This window comes from Rhododendron vialii, chromosome 4a (genome assembly GCF_030253575.1).
Source record: "Rhododendron vialii isolate Sample 1 chromosome 4a, ASM3025357v1".
Classification (NCBI taxonomy): Eukaryota; Viridiplantae; Streptophyta; class Magnoliopsida; order Ericales; family Ericaceae; genus Rhododendron; species Rhododendron vialii.
In genome coordinates, this window is record NC_080560.1 from 10,271,590 (window position 1) to 10,292,041 (window position 20,452).

General features: G+C 39.0%; 2 protein-coding genes across 3 annotated transcripts; both read right to left on the reverse strand.

Moving 5' to 3' along the window:
* Nucleotides 1-2,102: 2,102 nt before the first annotated feature.
* LOC131321973 (indole-3-acetic acid-amido synthetase GH3.10) lies at nt 2,103-7,226 on the reverse strand. 2 transcript variants are annotated; one of them, XM_058353039.1, is made up of 4 exons: nt 6,445-7,226; nt 5,984-6,085; nt 4,257-5,077; nt 2,103-2,871 (listed from the first exon to the last, which is right to left on the reverse strand). In XM_058353039.1, exons 1-4 carry the CDS (start codon nt 6,813-6,815, stop codon nt 2,330-2,332), a joined length of 1,836 nt encoding a protein of 611 aa, XP_058209022.1. In that variant the 5' UTR covers nt 6,816-7,226; the 3' UTR covers nt 2,103-2,329. The 2 variants fall into 2 exon arrangements, with proteins under 2 accessions (XP_058209022.1, XP_058209023.1); XM_058353040.1 differs by lacking the exon at nt 5,984-6,085 and having other exon boundaries at nt 6,445-7,063.
* Nucleotides 7,227-18,913: 11,687 nt separating this feature from the next.
* On the reverse strand, nt 18,914-19,455 carry LOC131323649 (putative cell wall protein). The gene is made up of 2 exons (XM_058355498.1): nt 19,090-19,455; nt 18,914-18,970 (listed from the first exon to the last, which is right to left on the reverse strand). The coding sequence occupies exons 1-2, from the start codon at nt 19,453-19,455 to the stop codon at nt 18,914-18,916; spliced, it is 423 nt and encodes a 140-aa protein (XP_058211481.1).
* Nucleotides 19,456-20,452: the final 997 nt, after the last annotated feature.

Sequence of the window (20,452 nt, forward strand, 5' to 3'; positions counted from 1 at the left end):
AGACCTCAGTGACCACGACATAGCATGCCCATGGTACATGTGATGAGGGTCCACTTATAAATCAATCAATCACTCATAATATTGGAAATTGCTACAAGCAACTTTGGGCGGCAAAGCGTACTGTATTTTTGGAGATGCACATTGCGTCCGGCATCGACTTTGTTGAATCAAAGTATGATCTGATGGGATTTGTATATATGACCGAATGTGTCTGCTAGTTACAGTAGATTAATCAAATGAGAGTGCACAACGTGTTTAGCAAGTTGCTCGAGGAGTCTTCTTGTCAACGACTCTTGCGGTCACCTTATTCTCTGTGCTCGTGAAACGATTGTGAAAGAGGCTGAAGACATTCGTCTGAGGTGCGTGCAAACTGGAAAAAAATACTGCATTCATTATCATCTTTTTTTTAGGAAAACCAAACATACATACATATATACATATATACATATATACATATGCAGTCAGGTTCCGGTGAGGGATCCCTTATTTTTTTAAAATGCGGGACTTTCCTTCCCGATTGAATTTCGATGATCCGAGCCGCTCAAAGTGATCAGAACGTGATTTTAAGGGTCCCCGCGAGAAATCAGCAAAAAAAATGACCGGGAAGGGCTTCATCCGAGCAGTTTTCATTGAACGGTTAAAAAAAAACTGCTCGGATGAAGCCCTTCCCGGTCATTTTTTTTGCTGATTTCTCTCGGGGACCCTTAAAATCACGTTTTGCACACATTGAACGGTTCGGATTTTTAAAATTTGATCGGAAAATGAAAGTCCCGCATTTTAACAAAGTGAGGGATCCCTCACTTGATAATTTGTGTATACATACATACATACATATATATATATATATATTGATAACCAAGAACAACAACCAAGTACAAAGGATCTACAGATCCGAACTGGAAACAAAGGAAAACAAAAAAGATCATGCAAAAATTATCATGTTACTATATGAAACAAATTTAGGGTTCACGGTCTTTCCAAAGCGTATTTACCTTTTTATTCCCCAATGTACTTGTGAAGAGTCGTCATTATTTTCAACCTATTAGTTGCACGAATTTGGTCCTCAATGTTTAAAAATATACGTCAAAGTGCTCCGAACTCAGACACCGTTTGTTTTGGCCGTCAAAATCAGGTGCATTATAGTCCTTTTACCTATATACTCCTACTTTCAATTTTGTCCCCAACATAGCGATTGAGTGTCATTGTGGTCCTTAGTGTAGACATTAATTATCAATAAGCCAATAAAAATTTACGGAACACTTAAAACGCTCTCTTTAATTGGTAATTTTTGATTTTGGAGGGCTCTCTTTCAATACTAGGATTTTGACTATCACCAAACTTACGGTCCATGCAATGTGCATGAACTCCGTTCCTAATAATTCTAATCCTTTTGGAAAATTTGGTTTTTTATTTATTTACTTGTTTTTTACACAATGATGTATCTTTATGTTTAGTTAGTTTCACATAATCGTGCTTAATTGATTTCTTTTCTTAACATTAAATACCCCTATTCTCCGTAAATCTTGGGTTCACCACTGATTTTATGTAACTTATTAATAATAGAACCAGATCGATTCACAAAGAGACACGTAGGGAGTAGTTGTCTTTCAGGTTGAAGCATGAAAGAAACATATACTGTACTAGTATGGCCGTGATGCAAAAGCTGAAGAATCATGATCTAATTAAGTCAACGACTACGCGAATAGCTCAATCAGATGGTGTTCACATGTGGCTCATAACGCTTATAGTTAGGCATCGATTGGATGCAGCCATAGTAAGGGGCCATAGCTCATCCGCTCGGATGAGAGGATGACAGGACATATTTGGCTGCCAAAATTGACCCCGAATGCGCATGATTGATTTTACACTGCCGACCTAGTAAAATACTCCATTGTTTTACGCATTTAATGTGCGAAAATAAAATTATGATTTCTGCTTAGTTAAACAGATTCAACTGCTCAAAAGAATTGAATGAGACTTAATTTACTCATTTCTCAGGTGATGGCCCACCAAGATCGATTCTGTGAAATATTCCAATCTGTAGGCATGTAAAATTTCCCGATAAATTCTCCATCATCTTCGCAAAGATGCAAAAGATATTACCCTTCAAATCGAGATCAAGCCGTCAAGCCCTCGTTTCAACATTCGAAGAGAAGAACTAGAGATGATTTACTTTCTTTGTTCAAAGATTACATCAGAGAGACTATAACCCTAATATTCTCAAACTAATAAAGTCAACTTTATTCAGTGTTTTTTCGTCTTCTTCGTAGACTCGAATTTTGTGTGATACAATGTCCACCGCCGAATCCCAAACGCATAATTTATTTCTCTAGCCATATGCTGTGCTATGAAACCTGTTGACAGTGCAAGCATCAAGAATCCTCAAAATCCCCTCGTCACTAGTACACCTTGGGGTCTTGAACTGGCTCAAAGCTGCCCCATTCCCTATAAAATGCTCCAAAATCTTCCTAAAAGTCCCCCTCTCCACGACACACAGCTCGAGCGGCCCGATGGACTTTGTTTTCCTGGACACGACGTACCCGTGATCCGCGAACGACGCATCCATCTCCCGGCAGCACTCGCCGAGGACTCCCTCCTCCACTTCACCCTCGATCTCCCAGTAAATCACGTAGTGGCCGGGGTAGGCGGCCACGTCGGCGTGACTCGTGAAATCGACTATCTCGGCTCGAGCCTTGTTATTGGTTAGGACTTGGGACCCCCTTTCCACCACTAGCTGGAGGTCCTTTTCGGTGTTCTTGTCTATGTTTACTGTTAGGATTAGCTTTCTTCTGCATATGAAGTTGAGCTTGGGGGTCTCTTTGTAAAATCCAGTCACTTCCACCACATCTCCCAGTCTGCACCTATAAAGCCCTGAAATGGTATATGTAGGAATCAGGACAGTTTAAAAATTTGTTGGAAGGGCCAAATGAGAAGGGAAAACAATATTATACAAATAAAATTCATCACAAAAGTGGGAAAAATTAAAACAAGGGCAAAGTACGGATTAGTACTAAAACTCAAGGAGGTTATCTGCCAAATGATCAAATCATAGGGAGGATCTAGCTCATTTCGATATATTGAATGTGTTAGCTGGTTGAGGCTTGAATACTTGGTTTCGGATCCGTCCGCGCGTCCTTAGCTATTTGAATAACTTCCTCGATAATTGGACAATTAAGGGTGTGTTCCACTACCTAAAATAAGTACTTATTTTTTGAATTAAATGTGATGTATTGTGAGAGAATAACCTATCTCATAAAGCGAAAAATAAATACTTACTCCATCTGTCCCCATTTTTTAGTCCCTGTTGGGGATTCCAATTATATAAGGGAACACAATCATTATACTTTTAAAAACTTATTTTTCTCATTTTACCCTTCAATCATTACCTTTTTTTTTTACTTTTTTTTACTACGAATTTTAAAAATGGAAGGATAAAAGAGGAAATCTATTACTACCTCCGTCCCCATTCTTTAGTCTCAATTGACATTTTTTTTCTGTCTCAAAAAAATTATCCCACTTCAAAACTAAATGGGTAATATATAATGGATTTCCTCTTTTACCCTTCCATTTTTTAAATTTGCAGTACAAAAAAAGTAAGAAAAAATAATGATTGAAGGGTAAAATGAGAAAAATAAGTTTTTGAAAGTGTAATAATTATGTTCCCTTATATAGTTGGAATCTTCAAAAGAGACTAAAAAATAGGGACGGAAGGAGTATATATTACCCATTTAGTTTTGAAATGGGACAATCTTTTTGGGATGAAAAAAAATGCTAATTGGTACCAAAAAAATAGGGACGGGTGAAGTAAAAAATAAGAATGTCAGTGGACTGGCCTAAATGATGGAAAACGACAAGACTTTGTTGAACATCCATGTGCATACAAAATCATCGACAGCCCACATCAATGTCCACCTTCAAGAATTGACTTGGTGTACAAACATATCTTAGATATATTCACTGTTTTATTAGGAGATTCTTCATGTCTCGGGCCATAAAAATTCGGCTTATGTTCAAAAATGAATTAAACAATAAAAATTGAATTTGCAAAAACAATCATAAACCAATTATTTGGTGTCCCGGAAGAGAATCCAAGAGAGGTGAAAGAATTGTTTTTTGAAAACAATTTCTGCTGAAAAATTTATAAACCAATATATACCTATAAAATTCATAGAGAGATCGAGGTGAAGATTTATGGGATTGGTTCCTTCAACAATTTTATTTATTTTTTTTTGGCAAAACTGAGATTGATTTCATACCTGTGAATGTGGTTAGAACAATCTCGTAGTGCTGCCCAACTTTCACCTGAGATAGCGGAATTGGCTCTCCTTCCGCGAAATCATCATCTACCGAATTGAATTCCTGGCTCTGCGGATAAAGTGGTATGAACTCAAAGTACGAAAAAGTCGGTACTACCGCGAAATTAACCTTCTCCGGTGGAAAAGAAGGATCCAGATTCACCCCAATCCAGCTCTCAGTCGATCCATAATCGGCACTCACCAACGGCAGATCCCCCACGTAATGCCTTAGTTTCTTCAAGTAATGCTGCATCGACCCCGTCATTATAGCGTACACATACTTTGCATTCGGCCATAGCCTCGGAACCAAACCAAACCAATTCCAGCCTTGTAAATCCTTGCAAATCGCTTCGATCCGCGAGGCCAAACACGGGTCTTTCGAGATGAGACCCAAAACGGATTCTCGCAATTCGGGTATGGTGATTCTTGAACTGAGAGTGCCTTCTCTGATATCGTCACAAATCTGTTTCCACAGTTCTTGAAACGATCTGAACGCCTGGACCATGCTGTATGCGAAAGTGGAGGCTACGAATTCTACTTGGTGGGAGAAGAAGAGGCCGAGGAGGAGGTGGCAGTAGGTGGATTGTTTGTAGTCTCCACTTGAAATGACTTCTTCCGGGCTGCAGGTGAATGCTTTTGTTTGCTCTTGTTTGATCTTGAACTCTTCACTTGCGAAATAGTGAGTTGTGGCTGTTCCTGCTGCTAAGCCACCCTTTGTTTTGAACTGTTTGCTGCTGTATATGAACTCTAGGATCCTCCCTCCTTCTCTTATTGGGTATACCCTACAGCCAACGTAGTTTTGATGGAATAAAATTCTTCATTATTTAATGAACAAGAAGCTAACATCAACTCGGCGATAAGAAGGCTCCCGTTGGTGGACGGTGAGATTGTCCCCAAGATTCGTTGAGATACACAAAAGTTGGGACGAACAGTTATAGAAGAAGAAGCCAGGGTGATAAGAATTTATTCAGTGCTCCTGGCAATAGGACCCAACAGACAACATCTTATTTTTCAAGCATTATTATGTCGCCGATTCATTCAGTAAAGTGTTGGTATGTTATATATGAGAAGTGCTACAATACTCATTCTTGATTTAGCGTGAACGTACGGTATGTACCTTTTAAGCAATGTTATGATAATCATGTCCGAATATCACATTTTGGGTACCATGTGAAATGTCATCATTGTATTAGTAGAATATGTTACATGTTAAATAGGGCACAATCCAATACAATAGTGACAAATCACATGGTACCCAAAATGTGATACTCAGACATATATGATTACCAAAAGCATTAGTTGTACCTTATTGCATCGTGTTAAATTCAAAATTCTTGTGTATAAATTTAATATTAAACTCAAAATTTACATAAATATTCATGACATTCGTATACAAACTAATAACATCTGGACAAAAAACTCGTAGTAACATTAAATGGTATGAGTTCATGTGCAAATATTATGAAATATTATATAATAATTATAAATTCAAGAATAATATTGATGGTATAGGTTTATGTTCTAATTTTACGGGGATTTATACAATTTAAGGGTATAGACATCTGAATATAGAGTGCGTGTGTTATCGTATTTCCCCTTGCGATGGAAACTAGGGCAAATCCAATGATAAGCCATGATTCAGGAGAGAGAGAGAGAGAGAGAGAGAGAGAGAGAGAGAGAGAGAGAACCTTGATCTGTATGCAGCTGCCAACCTAAAAGTCTGAAGAGTGGTCTTGGAGCTATGGCTGGTAAATGGTACGTACTTCTGTCTGCCGTCAGTGGTTCCAGAACTACAAAACAACCACACAATCGATCAAAGCTTTGAAATCACAAAGAAAAAATCCCATTTAAAAGAAAAAAAAAAAAAAAAAAAGAACACCTATGGAAGAAGAACAAAAGAAGTACTCCTAATGGGTTTCTATTGTAAAGTAATTTTCGTAGGGATCAACTCTTTTGATCGAGCGCCAAGCAGCCAGCCACTTAACCTTAGTGAAATTGAGAGCCAGCCGAGCAAATAGAGCGGTAGCCAAGTGCTAGGCACTACATACATACTCTCGTGCATTTAACCGTGATACGAACTTCAAATATTAAACATCTAATAATGCCGACTTTTGCCGAGAACAAAAATAGAGAGCCAGTGGGAGCGTACCTTAAGGAGAGAGTAGTAATGGGTTGCTGAGTGAGCAGAGGAGAGGTGTCCCCATCAGCTATCCTCTCTATGTACGGCTCCAAATCTGCATGACAAACCACAGGCACCAGTGACCTGTAAACCGATTCCAAAACACTCCCTTCCATCTCCTCAACGCTACCAACGTCATCTCCCAGCCATTTTCTCAAGTACTCCACGCCGTGATTCTGCACGAGGATCCGGCGAAGCATCTCCGTCTGGACTCGGCCCGCGTTCTCCGCCATGTCCTCGAACCAACCGATGATTCCACTTCCGGTAGCACCAGTACTGGTATGGTCCCCTCCCCCATTGCTCTTGTTGTTGTTATCGTTGTTTTTCGCAGTTTCTTCCATATTTTTTTGTTTGGTTATAAGTCTTTCTCTAGTTCTCTCCGGATGTGGAGATGAACTGAAAGGAGCCCACGGGATAAGATAATAATACTACTGATATATACACCTTGTTTTGATTATTGCCTCATATTGGGGTCATCCCATGAAGTGAAAAATGCTGTTCAAAAGTTTCGTCGAGGTGTTGGAACGATGGTATGTAGTCCACAAGTTTAATTGAGAGAGAGAGAGAGAGAGAGAGAGAGAGAGAGATTCTTTTTGGGATGGGGATGGAGACGAGTGCAGAAGGAGGGGGACCAAAACGGACCTGTTCACACTTCGGACTGGGGGACCCTGCGAACCAGCAGGGTCGGCATGTGGGCTGGCCCAGGCCCTCCCTTCAGTACGGCCCCGTTTTGCTGCAACAAATCTTTTCTCTCTCTCTCTCCCTCTCTCTGTGCCCAGGCCCTCCCTTCAGTACGGCCCCGTTTTGCTGCAACAAATCTTCTCTCTCTCTCCCCCTTCCCTTGTTTGGTACCCGTCTTGGCAAGATGGTTCATTTTTTGTGAGGCTCATGTTGGATTCCCACAAAAATGATTCAAATTGTTCGTTATTCTTAAAAATATTTTTATGGGTTTTTGCAAAAAAATAGACTTAATCCGATATAGGTAAGGATTTTTTTAGAATTCGTAGGGCGTTCTATGAATTTTGAACCCTACAAATTCTGAAAAAGTTCTTACCGGTATTGGATTGAGCTAATTTTCTGCAATAACCCATAAAAAAACATTTGAAGAATAATGAGAATTTTGAATTATCTTTATGAGACCCGAAATGTGCTACACTAAAATTCAATACATAATTAATGTAAAATTAAGTATTTTACCTTACGAATTCTTAAAAAGCCCTAATCAATATCGTATTGAACCCATTTATTTATTGCAGAAATTCATAAAAATATTTTAAAAATAATGAGCAGTTGAATACCTTTTTGGACCCAAAACGGGCCCCATAAAAAAATAAATTATTAACCATCTTGCTCATTTAATGGGTACCAAACAAGGAACAAAGAGAAAGGAATTGGTAGCAGCAAAACGAAGCCTTATTGTAGGAACAGCACACAATCCGACCCCCAGTCCACAACGATGACTGGATACTTCTTTCCTTTTTCCTCTTAAAACTTACGGAATGTCTGAATCAATTTACGCACATCTTTCGAAGAACTAATTTTTGAATCAGTTTATGCACAGCTTTCTAACCTTGTCGTTAATTAGCAAGAGACCTAACTAAAATTGATACTAGTACTTATAAGGTTTCAAACCTTTGATTTTGAAGGGAGCAGGCCCTAATTAAGTACCGATATTTCCTCTTAAGCAGTGTTGCAGATGCAATAATTTCATGAACAATTTTAGATGAAGATATGCCTAGAATCGTCCAATCAATGCATGTGGGTTGTACACAGTAAAGCTGGAGTCCACATACATCAAACTATTTCGGACGTCTGTGTCTAAATCTGTCCACACACGTATGTCGGCATCTTTTTTGTTCCTCTTTTCCTTTTCTAATGGACCACTCTTTTCGAAGTAAATACTCCTATTTGTTTCCTATGAGTCCGTTCCCCATCTTTAATGCTTGTTAAAGTGGAATTATTGTGGTTAGCCATTAGTCTGGAATTTTCAGATCTTGTCAAAAATTGGTAAAACAATGCAAACTTTGTAGGCGTTGTTTGGTAAAGCTTCGTTTTCTTTTCTTATTTAGCAAAGTTGAAAATTGTGAACTCAAATAAGTGTCATAATTATTTTTTAGTGTTTTTAAAAAAGGGAAACTATTTTAAAATTTTGTAATTTCACGTGTTTTTCGGAACAAGTTTTCCTCCTCCAGCCACCCCTTAACTGTTAGCCCTGTCCATCCCCCACCTCCCGCGACCACTTCTAGCAAATTACTCCACACATGCATTGAACGATTCTTTCTGGCTTAGCCCACCCTCTTAGGCAACTACTCCACCGCCACTCCCACCACCCACAACTCTTACCAACAAACCTCTCTGGCCAACTACATTTTAGATGAATAAATCCCTATCATTTTGTTTTCGAAAATAAAAATTGGATCCTCTTATACTATACCACCTCCAATCTCCATACCCGACCAAACTCGATAGAGTTTGCCGAACCGAATCAATTAAAATACTTGTTGGGTGTTCCTGAAACATGCACCGTCACATAATTAAAGCGTCTCAATTCTAATCACACAGTACATATTAAGTACATATTAATTATGTGGGGTCCATAGCAAAGTATACAAAGTATGTCCAACTCAGAGAGTATGATTGTGGAGGGAGTTGAACACAAAATGGCGGTGCCAGAAATACTGAATAATTGCTCTGACCATTCCTCGTGCACCCAACTACGTACCACTCAATTATTGTGGGCGGATGCTAACCACAAAAAACAAAAATTATTGTGGGCATCAAAATCCCCCAAAGATGGAAAATAACACCACAGCTGAAGCGTTTTTATAGGACTAGCTAGTCCAAGAGTTTTCTAATATAAGTTCATAATAGGGAGAGATATTTTGTATATATAGAACCCCCGAAGGACGGCCAAGTTTCGGCCCGTTTTGGGTCCTTCCTAAGCCCGCACCAATGACCGAAACCATTTATTTTTTTTAAAACACGTCGAGAGCATGTATACCATGCCCAAAATCAAATTGATCGAATACTGTTTGATATTGTTTTTAAAAAGCATTTGTCTTGCAGAGAGAGAGAGAGAAACACGGGATGAAAACCCATTAAACCCTTTTTATCTGAAAATAAGTTCATTTCAAAATCATCTCAAACAATATCGATAAACTTGAGTTTTGGAATAGGATAATTTCTTGTCTTCTTCTAAAAAGTTAACGGGTCTGAATCATTGTCGCGGGCTTAGAATGGGCCCAAAACAGACTAAAGATGGACCGTAACTAGAGAGGATCGTTGCAGAAGCCCCGGACAATCTCCTCCATTCCTTTCACAAGGTTTCTCAGGAATCAGAAAGTCTGCAGCCAACGCACCAAGTTGCGGTAGTTGTGTGGGGTCCCCTCCGGGCTCTGTACGGATAATTCAAGTCGTTCAATAATTTAAAAAAAAAACCGAGTGGGCATCACGGAATATCAGCTCGATCCGATATATGTAGCTGCTCGGATCAAGCTTCTTATCTTTCTGTACACCAAAAAACCAATCTTTCCATTTTTTCCGATTTCCCAAAGATGAAAAGCTTGATCTGAGCACCTACACATATCGGATTGAGCTAATATTTCGCGATGCCCACTTGATTTTTTTTTGAAAAATTATTGAATGGCTCGGATTATCCGTGCGGTGGCCGGCCACCACATTTTTGGTGCGGTTGTTGCAACGCTGCTTGGAAACAAGAAAACCTCACTTTCCAGAAAGGGATTTGCATAATACCCCTATATATATACACTCCTATTTCGGTAATAAAGTGTCACTGTGTTGTACTATATATATGTCTTTTATTATACTATATTGGCTAACCACAAAAATTTGCAAATAGAAAAAATAAGCCAATAGCCAATTTTTCCGTTTTTATTAAAAAAAATTGAATTTTGATCGTATTTTTTTTATGTTTTAGATTACTTTAGTCATAAAGAAGCAATAATCCATAAAAAAATTGACGAAAAAAATACAAAAAAAATTGAATAAGGACAAAAAATAATCCAGGATGGATTATTTAGCCGAACAGGGCCTAAATATGGACAGGGGGTGTGCGCTGTGCAGCTTCATGCTGCACAGCGTGCTGCACGGCCTTCGGCGAGGCTTTTCCGGCATCGGTCCGACGATCGGAGACGTTCACCGCGTAGAGCTCGTCGAGTTCTACAAAAGAATCAAAAATCAGTTCAATCAAATATCGTTAAGGGTCTCATCCAAACATATATAACTTGAAAAAAATGGATTTAGTGGTTTTGATCCAGTGTTTCATATCCATTAGGATTCATTTTTTTTGAAGTTATATATGTTCCGATGAGACCCTTAAAGATATTTGATCGAGCTGATTTTTGGTGCACATGCAGAACTCGACGAGCTCTACGCGGTGAACGTCTCCGATTGTCAGACCGATGCCGGAAAAGCCTCGCCGGAAGCCGCACAGCACGCACCCCCTGTCCCCTAAATATAGCCCTTGGATTTCGACCTTGTTTTATTTGAGTTTCTCACCAATTAATATGATCATTGAAGATACCTTACAGTATGTATGTATTCAACAAATATACGAAAAGAAGATGAGTTTACTCTGTAAAGGTCATACGAGTACACAGCTCCTCTTCTGCTTATAGTAAAGTCAGAGAGATCGATGAAGCAAACAAGAATTTCATCCTTGATTCGAACACGTACGTGTTAGTATAATGCAAGAGATTTTTGGAAGTTGGTTCAATTCATCCTCATTTTTTTTCTTTTTCTTTTTCTTTTTTGGTGAAGATAAATTCATTAAGAACCTCTCGACTAAAAAACATGGATCAAGGGCATAGCCTTGAGAATCAGTTCAACCTCACTTGCCGCAATGCGAAAAAAATATACTAATATAAATTTGGATACATTTGAACATATTTTCCCTCTCATATAAATCCGTAATTCGAATACAACCGAAGTGTCGGAAACATAATCCAAGGGGTTGTTGGCCAAGCGGTTTTGGCTTGAGATTTGGGTGTTTGCTTCATTCTAAGGTTTCAGGTTCGATTATCTGCTAATAACTTTTGGGTCATCTCACCCCCACGCATAAGCGTGTGAAACTGATGTGGTGGGGTTGTAAGAATTAGTCTAATGTGCACACAAACTAGTCCAAAATACCCTGCATTACCAAAAAAAGAAAGTGTTGGAAACACATGTGAAAAGATACGGTGTTCATGTGGAGTACAGGGATTGGGCCTAGTGCAAGACCAATACGTATATAAATTGAAGAGGCCCAATTTGTAAATAGCTTGAACAAGAAGAAATCGATACTTGGTTGGAAGATAAATACTACTCCCACCATCTCATAAAGTTTGACATTTTCAAGAATATGTGTCATTTTTAAATTGCATATATCTTTTAATTCATAATATTTTAGGCTATTTTTTGAACTTTGTTTAAACAAATTAAAATCTATCAAACAAGATTCATATTGCTCATAAAAAAACATTACGGATTAAAAGATATAGTTAATTTTCTCGTAGAGTTGGAATAGTGAAAGTGCCAAATTTTATGGGACGAAGGGAGTACTACCCCACCCCAAAATTGATTTTTAGAGCATATGCAATCCTTACTCTTTTTTGACTGAAATAAAAATTTCAATCTCTCTTAAAAATCATGATTTTTTTTTACTCCAACTCATATCAAAAAGAGTTTTACTCAAATTAAGTGAGACTTAAAATGTTATTCAGCTATTCAGGTTCTACAAAAAATTTCTTTCCTATCCAATTTTTAATTATACCATTATTAAAGTAACTAATAGTAGTTTTTTACCAATATGTTATTAGGGGTACTAAAAATGTACATATGAAACGCTAAGGGTAATAATTAGGGATCAGTCAAATCCATTTAGTCTAGAGATACACGTATATAGCAGAAAAGAAAGAAAGAAAAAACCTTTTTAAAATGTTCCTTCATTTCATTTTTCTAAATTGCCATACAAAGCTCGCGTGAGTTCATCTTTCAAGCTAATGTGAGTGAAGGCAGCAGATGTTCTTACACGATATTTTCTTAATTTGGAAAAATTATTCAATGCCTTGTGGTGGTGTCCCAAACTTTTTCTTCACCACATAGTATGTAGAGTCCACACAAATATGTATAGAGGAAAATTTGGAACTATGTATCGAATGAAGAATGCAATGCAAGTTACATCTGATGCGTGTAGTTAGTGTTTATATTGTAGGTCGAGCAACGAATAGTTAGCAAAGTGCAAATTAAATCAAATCAAACTTCACAAACTATTCTAATAATTCTAGCTAGGTTAGAGGGAGATAGCGTTTGATTCCCGTCATTAAGGGTGTTAGAACATGTGTGAACGTTGTGTCCCATATCTAATAAACAGAAAAAGAGTTGGACCTTAATATACAATTGGATGACTCACCACTTACAAAACTTAACCTTTTAAGTGGATATGAATCATTCAATGTATATTAGGCCCAAGTAATATGGTGGACTCTTTACTTTTACTCTCATACAAATTAGGTCCATATACTCTCAACAAAGGGGATACCGGACATGGCATGCCATGAACGACATCTTTTAATTTGTAATAAGAGAAATGCTAAGTGCAAAGAAAATGAGTAAAGAAAAGACTCTTAAAGTGTATATGAACGGCTTAGATTTACTGTGCTAAAAAGTAAGGTAAACTCATTAAAGGTTTCTTGTGAATTTTCTAATACTGTCGTTAATGGTCTGCCTTTAACCAGACCAATGAGAAAATTAGTTGAGGTGCGCGTAAACTGACTCGAACACCCCTAACTATCAATAAAAAACAAGAAACCACAATAATATTGTTGTGCATTTCATCTAATCAGGAGATGTGGAACGGGGATGGGGGCATATCCGTGAAGTTGAAATTGTACGTTACTATCTAGTGGAAAAATTATCTGGTTTGAGCATAAAGTTAGCTCGGAAAGTTATACATCTAATCTTGTAGTATTTGGAAAGAGCTGTGCTACGTGCACAGACTGCTGTGCACAGCAGCCTTTTTCTCCCGTCCCAGATCGCGCAAAGATGATCGGAGCCGCTCATTTTGTTCAAAATATGTCATTTAAGGTCTCTGTAAAAAATGAGCTCCGTTCGATATCGTTAGAGGCGTTAACAAAACACCCAAAATCACTTAACAAAATGCGCGGCTCCAATCATCTTTGCGCGACCCGGAGCGGAAGAAAAAGGCTGTTGTGCACAGCTTGCTGTGCACGAATCATTTCTGATTTGGAAGATCTACAAATATCTCCTCTACAGTTCCAAAGCACAAATTTTCTCATTTGTGCCGGGAGGGAAAGATGAGACCGACATCACACGTTCTCCAGGTCCGAAGAGATCCAGTGCCCAACTACCGACTCCTCCGGAGTTGCATTATTGGGGCCGATAGAGACAGATCGATGGAAGATTGGAAGCATCTGTGGGTAGTTCAAGGACAGGAAAATTGTTAGTAGAATTAATGCCCTTTTCCGGATAATGTTTCAGATTAGATGTTGATTGTTGATGGCTCTAGAAAATGACACTTGGGAATACAAACTAGTCCCTTTTTTTTTTTTGATCGGCCAAACTAGTCCTTTTAAGCTTACCTAATTGTCATTCAATTGCTGATGGCCACATGGGTTTCGTGCTAGCTGTTGAGGAGTGATTTTTAAGTGCTCAGCGGGTATATCCTACGTGGTATTCGCTCGGTGCATTCGATCCATCCAATACACTTTTGAACGGTTTGAATTGATACACACTCTCTCCTCTCACCCCAATACTTTCTCTCTCCAATTCTGAGCCGTTTAAACACGCAATGAACGGCTCGGATGCATGAACGGACACCACGTGATACCCGCTCGGCATTGAAAAATTTTCCGCTGTTGAGACATGAGTTCACATCCATGACAAGTTCCAAGTAGGGAGAAATTATTGATTACAATTAATCTAAACCACACACAAAGTTTGTGTGTTTGTGTTTGTGTGCATATGCGTGGTTGTAGAGAATTGTTTGGATTATTATATATGTCGCCAGAATATGTCCCAAAGTGTTTACCTCAGCTCACTGTTATCAGAGATCGATGATGGGATCTTTATCAAGGTTAATGCATTCTGATGGATATCGAATAACTAGTACCGCAAAACAACTGTATATCTTTTTGCTTAGTCGTTAATTTTAGAGTTTCGGAATCATTCGAGATGCGCGTAAGTTGACCCATTATAAAGGAAAAACAACTTGATGTACTTGGATAACTCTACAATCTCTTTTTCACGAGTGTTAAACTGAAGATTGGTGGCAGGTGGTCTAGCTATAAGTGAATTTACTAAACAAGCTTATTGTAGACACCCCAATTTAGGCTTTCAGATTAGTTTACTTACGGTTTTTGATTCTCCAATGATGAAATGGATCAAGAACACCCTGAAAATGATAGCTTATTTGAGCTTTGAGAGTTTGTAAAACCCTTGAACTTAACCTAGCTTAAGCCATTTCAAAAAACCAAAAACTCTACTGATGCGCGCCAGGGCGCAACTATCGCGCGCCGGGGCGCACCATCGTGCGCCCGACTCACTCTGTCGCGCGATGGTCCAACCTACCACCAACCTTTCTGAAGGAGAACAGTTGGCCACCAATGCAACTCTCAGCAGGCCTCGTGGACTGGTTGAACTCCTTTCCTGGCACCAACCAAATCCACCATCTCCCCCTATATATACCCCCCATGGTTATTCTTTCAAGGGGTTACCAAATTTTAAGCCCAAAGAAGGATTACACTCACAATCCTCCATTTTCACACTTCAACCATCCAAGAACAAAGCTCGTTCTTCCACCTCAATCTTTTCAAACACCTCAATCAAACCTCAAAGCTCGAATTCGTTTCAAACTCAACCAAAGGTATAGCATACCTACTGTCTTTCTTTTTTGATCCCTGAGGGGGGCTGGCAGGGCCAAGGCTGGCAATCAATACCAGTCCTGGTCCTAAAGCTGGCAAGGTTTCAAAAACTGTCGTGGTAGAAACCAGCGAGCGATGGTCCCACTCACACGCGCGACACTCCGTTGTTGCACGCGATGGACCGCGTAGGGATTGGTTTCCTACTGTTTTATGCTTTATTATGTTATAGATCACTGTTAAGCATGTTAAAAATCAGTTTACTGCTTTCCTTTGTTAGAAATTGCTAGTATGTAGTTCAATTTGCATGTCTGCAATTTTGGAGTACTTCTGGGATCATTCTAGACCTGTCCCAGAACCCAAAAATGTGTAAACCAAACACTGGTCCGCGCCAGGGCGCACCATCGCGCGACAGTGTGCCAGACTCACTCCGTCGCGTGACAGAGTGCCAGGGCGCATCCACGCTCGCCAGACTGGCTCCGTCGCACGATAGTATGCCTCTGACCAGTGAGTGGCCTTACACGGGTAGCTTAGTTTTAAGTCATTATTTTATCCCCACACTGTTTATGGGGTGTTTTATTAATTTGTAGGGCTTTACAACTTTTAAACTGTATATTATGCTGCTTATAACTGCGTGGTTTGTCCTGGGTGTGCACTGGTCCTTCCAGAGCCCAGAGGGTTTGAGAATAAGCGCTGTGGGTTTGAGCTCACTGGCGCGCGCGTGTCTTGGGGTTGTGCGCGCAGAAGTAAACAGCATGCAGTGACTCGTTCAGTGCATGCTGGTTTCTTCCTACGCACGTCACTCCAAAACAGGAGCATCCCAGTTTGTTTAAACTCCCACAGGAGTCTGTTCTCATCCTATGCTAACTGCTCATCCATGCTATCATTCACATCTTGCAAACATATTACAGTTTTAATCCCCGATTAACTGTTCCTCCGCCCTAATTGACTAAAAATTGATTAATGAAACAGAATCGCAAACAAACATTTTTCGCAAATGCCTAAGTAGAGACCGATCTCCGGATTGGGCGAGAGGGGTGCCATAAAACCTTTCCCCTCCCGTAACCTGGCTCCCGAACCCAAATATGATTATGACAGACTGGTTCCTTAACTTTTTCAAATCAAACAGCGTGGCAAGTGCTTCGAAATACGGTTCCTTGGGTGTCGGACTTTCAAACCCGAGTGGCGACTCTATATTTTCGCGAGCGCGTGTCGTCTAGCTTAAAGCGCTCCCGCGAACCGGCACTTTTCTCTTTAGGAAGGGAACGGAATCCCTTCCAAAAAAAGAAAAGAAAAGGGCACGCATGCCCACACTTATTTTAAGCTTGTTTGTTTTGATGTTTTGAGCCTCAAAACCCCTACACACAGTCTGATTCCCAACAAAATTTTTCTTTCTATTTTTCATCAGTCATTACTCTAAAATTTGTTTTTCAAAACTCAAACCGAATAGCACAGCATTCATCATGTGGTTTCCAATTCTGTTAAAACTTCCCTGCTTGCTTATCATTATCCCTTGTGCCCTCTGGAAGAAATAGTAGGTTGTTGGATACTTTACAATATTCAATGGATTGATTGCTCAAAACAGGACTAAAATCTGGGGAGTATATATCTATAATTAAATCCCTGGTCCCTTGACATCTTGAGATGGAACTTGCTGTCATCTAGATTGAAAGATATGTGTACTATTGCATACTCCTTCCGGCTCTATTTTTAGTTTTTTAGTTTTTTTTGAAGATTCTAACTAATTAAGGGAGCACAATTATTGCATTTTTTAAAATTTATTTTTCTTATTTTACTCTTCCATCAATACATTTTCTTATTTTTTTAGTACTATTAATTAAAAAATGAAAGGGTAAAAAAGGAAATTCCTTACCTATTACATACCCATTTAGGCTCTGTTTGTTTCGATGTAAACTATTTTTTTAGAAAACAAATTTCAAATTTTTATTTTCTGGTGTTTGGTTGGCACTTGTAAATTTTTTCGGAGATCAACAAAATAGTGTAGAGAGGGGAGATGGAGAGTTTAAATGGTGGAGAGACATGAGATTATTGGAATTGAACGTGGATCAGAACTGACGATCGAGGAAACTGAGCAGTGAGAATTGAAGTAGAAGGCAACGGGTTTATTTCGAAAAATAACTTACGGATGATTTAAAGGTAAATCATTTTCATCCAATTGATGAAAAATAGTTTACATGTAAAATATTTTTCTCATTTTTTACACAACCAAACACCGGAAAATAAGTAAAACATTTTATCGGAAATTTTTTTACGTCCAAACGAACGGAGCCTTAGTTTTCATATGGGAAAATCTTTTTAGGATGAAAAAAAAATGCTAATTGGGACTAAAGAATCGGAACGGAGGAAATATCATATTTCAGCTTATCAGATCACTGTACGATGAACTTTGCTTCACATACTCTACTTGTAACTTAACATGTTGAATGATTGGCTATAAATGCACTGTCTACAGAGTTTTATCAGCTTCGTTTAACCGCAGAGAGATCAGGTGTATAAACTTGGTTTTAAATTGTGGGATTCGGATACGTAGGGGTATATCGCGATGCACGTACACACTTACGTATCAGCCTAAATTTTGGTAAATAGTGGTTTCCGGGCAGGGGTCCAAATCTTAGATGTTTCGTATTAATTGATGTTTGAGGAATTAAATTAGGTTCGATAGAAATTTTAGGGTGACTTTAAGAACTAAACTCCAGGACGATTTTCATGACAAGAAGTGATGCACTTCTGTTACTCACGACAAACCCTAGTCTGGCCCATCGAACTTACGAGTTTCTTGAAACGCGTAAAGTTTATTGCGCACGCGCTCTCTCTCTGTTCTCTTTGTTCTGTTCATTCTTTAGAGGCTGCACGTATATCAGTTTCTCTTATATTAGATTAGGATTTGTTCCTTTACCTTGGAATCACATTACAGAGTGAAGTTTTGATATGTTTACATCCAAGAATCAGTTCCTACTTATCAAGGGATACAAGCAGCAGCAGCTTGGCCCGCCTGACCAAGTTCTGTGATCTTTTTCTTGCAGATGGGCATGATAACATAGTATTATGTAATCTGAGGTCCACAGTTTACAGTTAATTGTTCAATACTACCGTAGTACCATGTGGCATTAGTTTGTGTAGTTCTCTCTACAATTTACACAGCGACAAATTTAACGGATAGGACATGACTGACACATTTTTTTTAGATGAATGAGAGAGAAGATGTGGCCCACATTATATGTGTTGGTTAATTAGTAATCAACAAGTTGTGGACCACAATTTTTTTGTTGTTCTTATTCAATTTTTTTTCCGCATTTGTTAGTTTTGCATTAAATTTTTATGTAATATTAGCTAGTCTCAAAGAGAGAAATTATAAAAATAAAAAATTATGACTTTTACATAAGTATTTTGGGAAACATATGAGGAAAAACTCGGAAAGACAATTTTTTGAACTTTTTCAAAAAAACTTGTGTAAAAGTCGCAATGTTTTAGAACTATAAGGCCATGCCAGCACCCAGCACTTGCATGATCAAAAATGCATGAAAAGACTGATGCTTAAAAGTTTATTCAATTAATTCAACCATTCTACAAGCAGAAAGCACACAAACACTACTACAGTACTACAACAGAAGCAAACTGCATTATTACACTAAAACACACTTACTAAAACCTAGTTCAACCATTTTTATTCTATCATCCGTGAGCGGGCAAGAAATGCTAGACAAACTCAAGGACGAACCACGGCCGCGCTTGGGACCTCGCCACCGGGGGCCGTCGGGACGAACGTATCATCGCCACTAGGAATATTACTGCCACCCGATCCAGTGCTAGCAAAGCCAGTGGGGGTGGCAACACCGCCGCTGGTGCCAGTGACTGGATTGTAGGTGAATGGATTGAGTGGTGTTCCCACTCCGGGGAACGTGAAGCGGCCGACTCCCGGAATGAGAAAGCTACCGTCCGTGTCGATGAACGACTGAGGTTTTTTCGGGTCTGTGTTTTCGGAGTGGGCTGGGATGATGCGCCCGGCCGAGTGTGCATGGCTAGCTAAGGCAAGGAGGATGGTGAGATTGAGAAGGAAACGGAGTGTTTTAGGGTTGGGAGCCATTGTTGGGGAGAAGAGGAAAAAGCAGAGGAAGAAAAGTTCTGAGTGGAGAAGGGAAGAGCGTGAGAGGTCTTCTTATAGTTCAGGTTTTGGCATGTTGGGTGAAATATTTGGAGGGGAGTTATAGAGATGCATGGTTGCTATAGGAACTAAAGGAATTTTGATCCTCTACATGTCATCTCATTTCAATATGTAAATGCTACAGGTACACTATATATTGAAGCTGGAAATGGTTTAGGACACAAAAAGGTCACTTCACTATATGAGTTTGAAAAGTTCTTGTCGCGTAACTCTTTTAGGAGAAGCGGTATGGAGTGGCCGATTCCGCGAAGAGTTGCCTCCTCTCGAGTGCAAAAACCAAAAAAAAAAACCCTTTTAGGAGAAAATTATTTAACGCCTTTGGGCCGCCACCACGTGGTCTCCGAAAATCCATTTTCTACTGCACAGAGGTATGTGTGGTAGAAAAGAGGTCACATGTGCCATGTCAGCACTGAATAATCTCTCCTTTTACTACCATTGATTATGTGAGATGAAAGGGGGAGATTAACGAGTTTACAAATGAAATAATGCTAAAATATGACGGAAATTATTTTTTTTTGAAAATCTTATGGCCACCGACTGTGGGATTACCAATCTCGCACCGATGGCTATGCGGGGTCCACGACGGATCTTACACACAAAAAATTTGAGCCGTTCAATAATTAAAAAAAAAAAAGAATGGCTCCGTGAAAAATCATCTTAATCTGTATCTGTAGGTACTCGATCCAATCTTTCTAGGTTAGAATGAATCTTGCATAGTTTTATCTTCTACAACATTAAGACTAAAAGTTTTGGTGCTACGGATCTTCTTCTCTCATCTCCCTTTTTTTTTTTTCTTCATAAAAACACTTCGAAAGTGTGGTAGTGTAAACACTTCCGATGTGTTGCTGCATGGCAACGAACTTTTTTAAATATAGATAAAACTAAATATAAGTCCATATATAACATCAAATTTAAATTT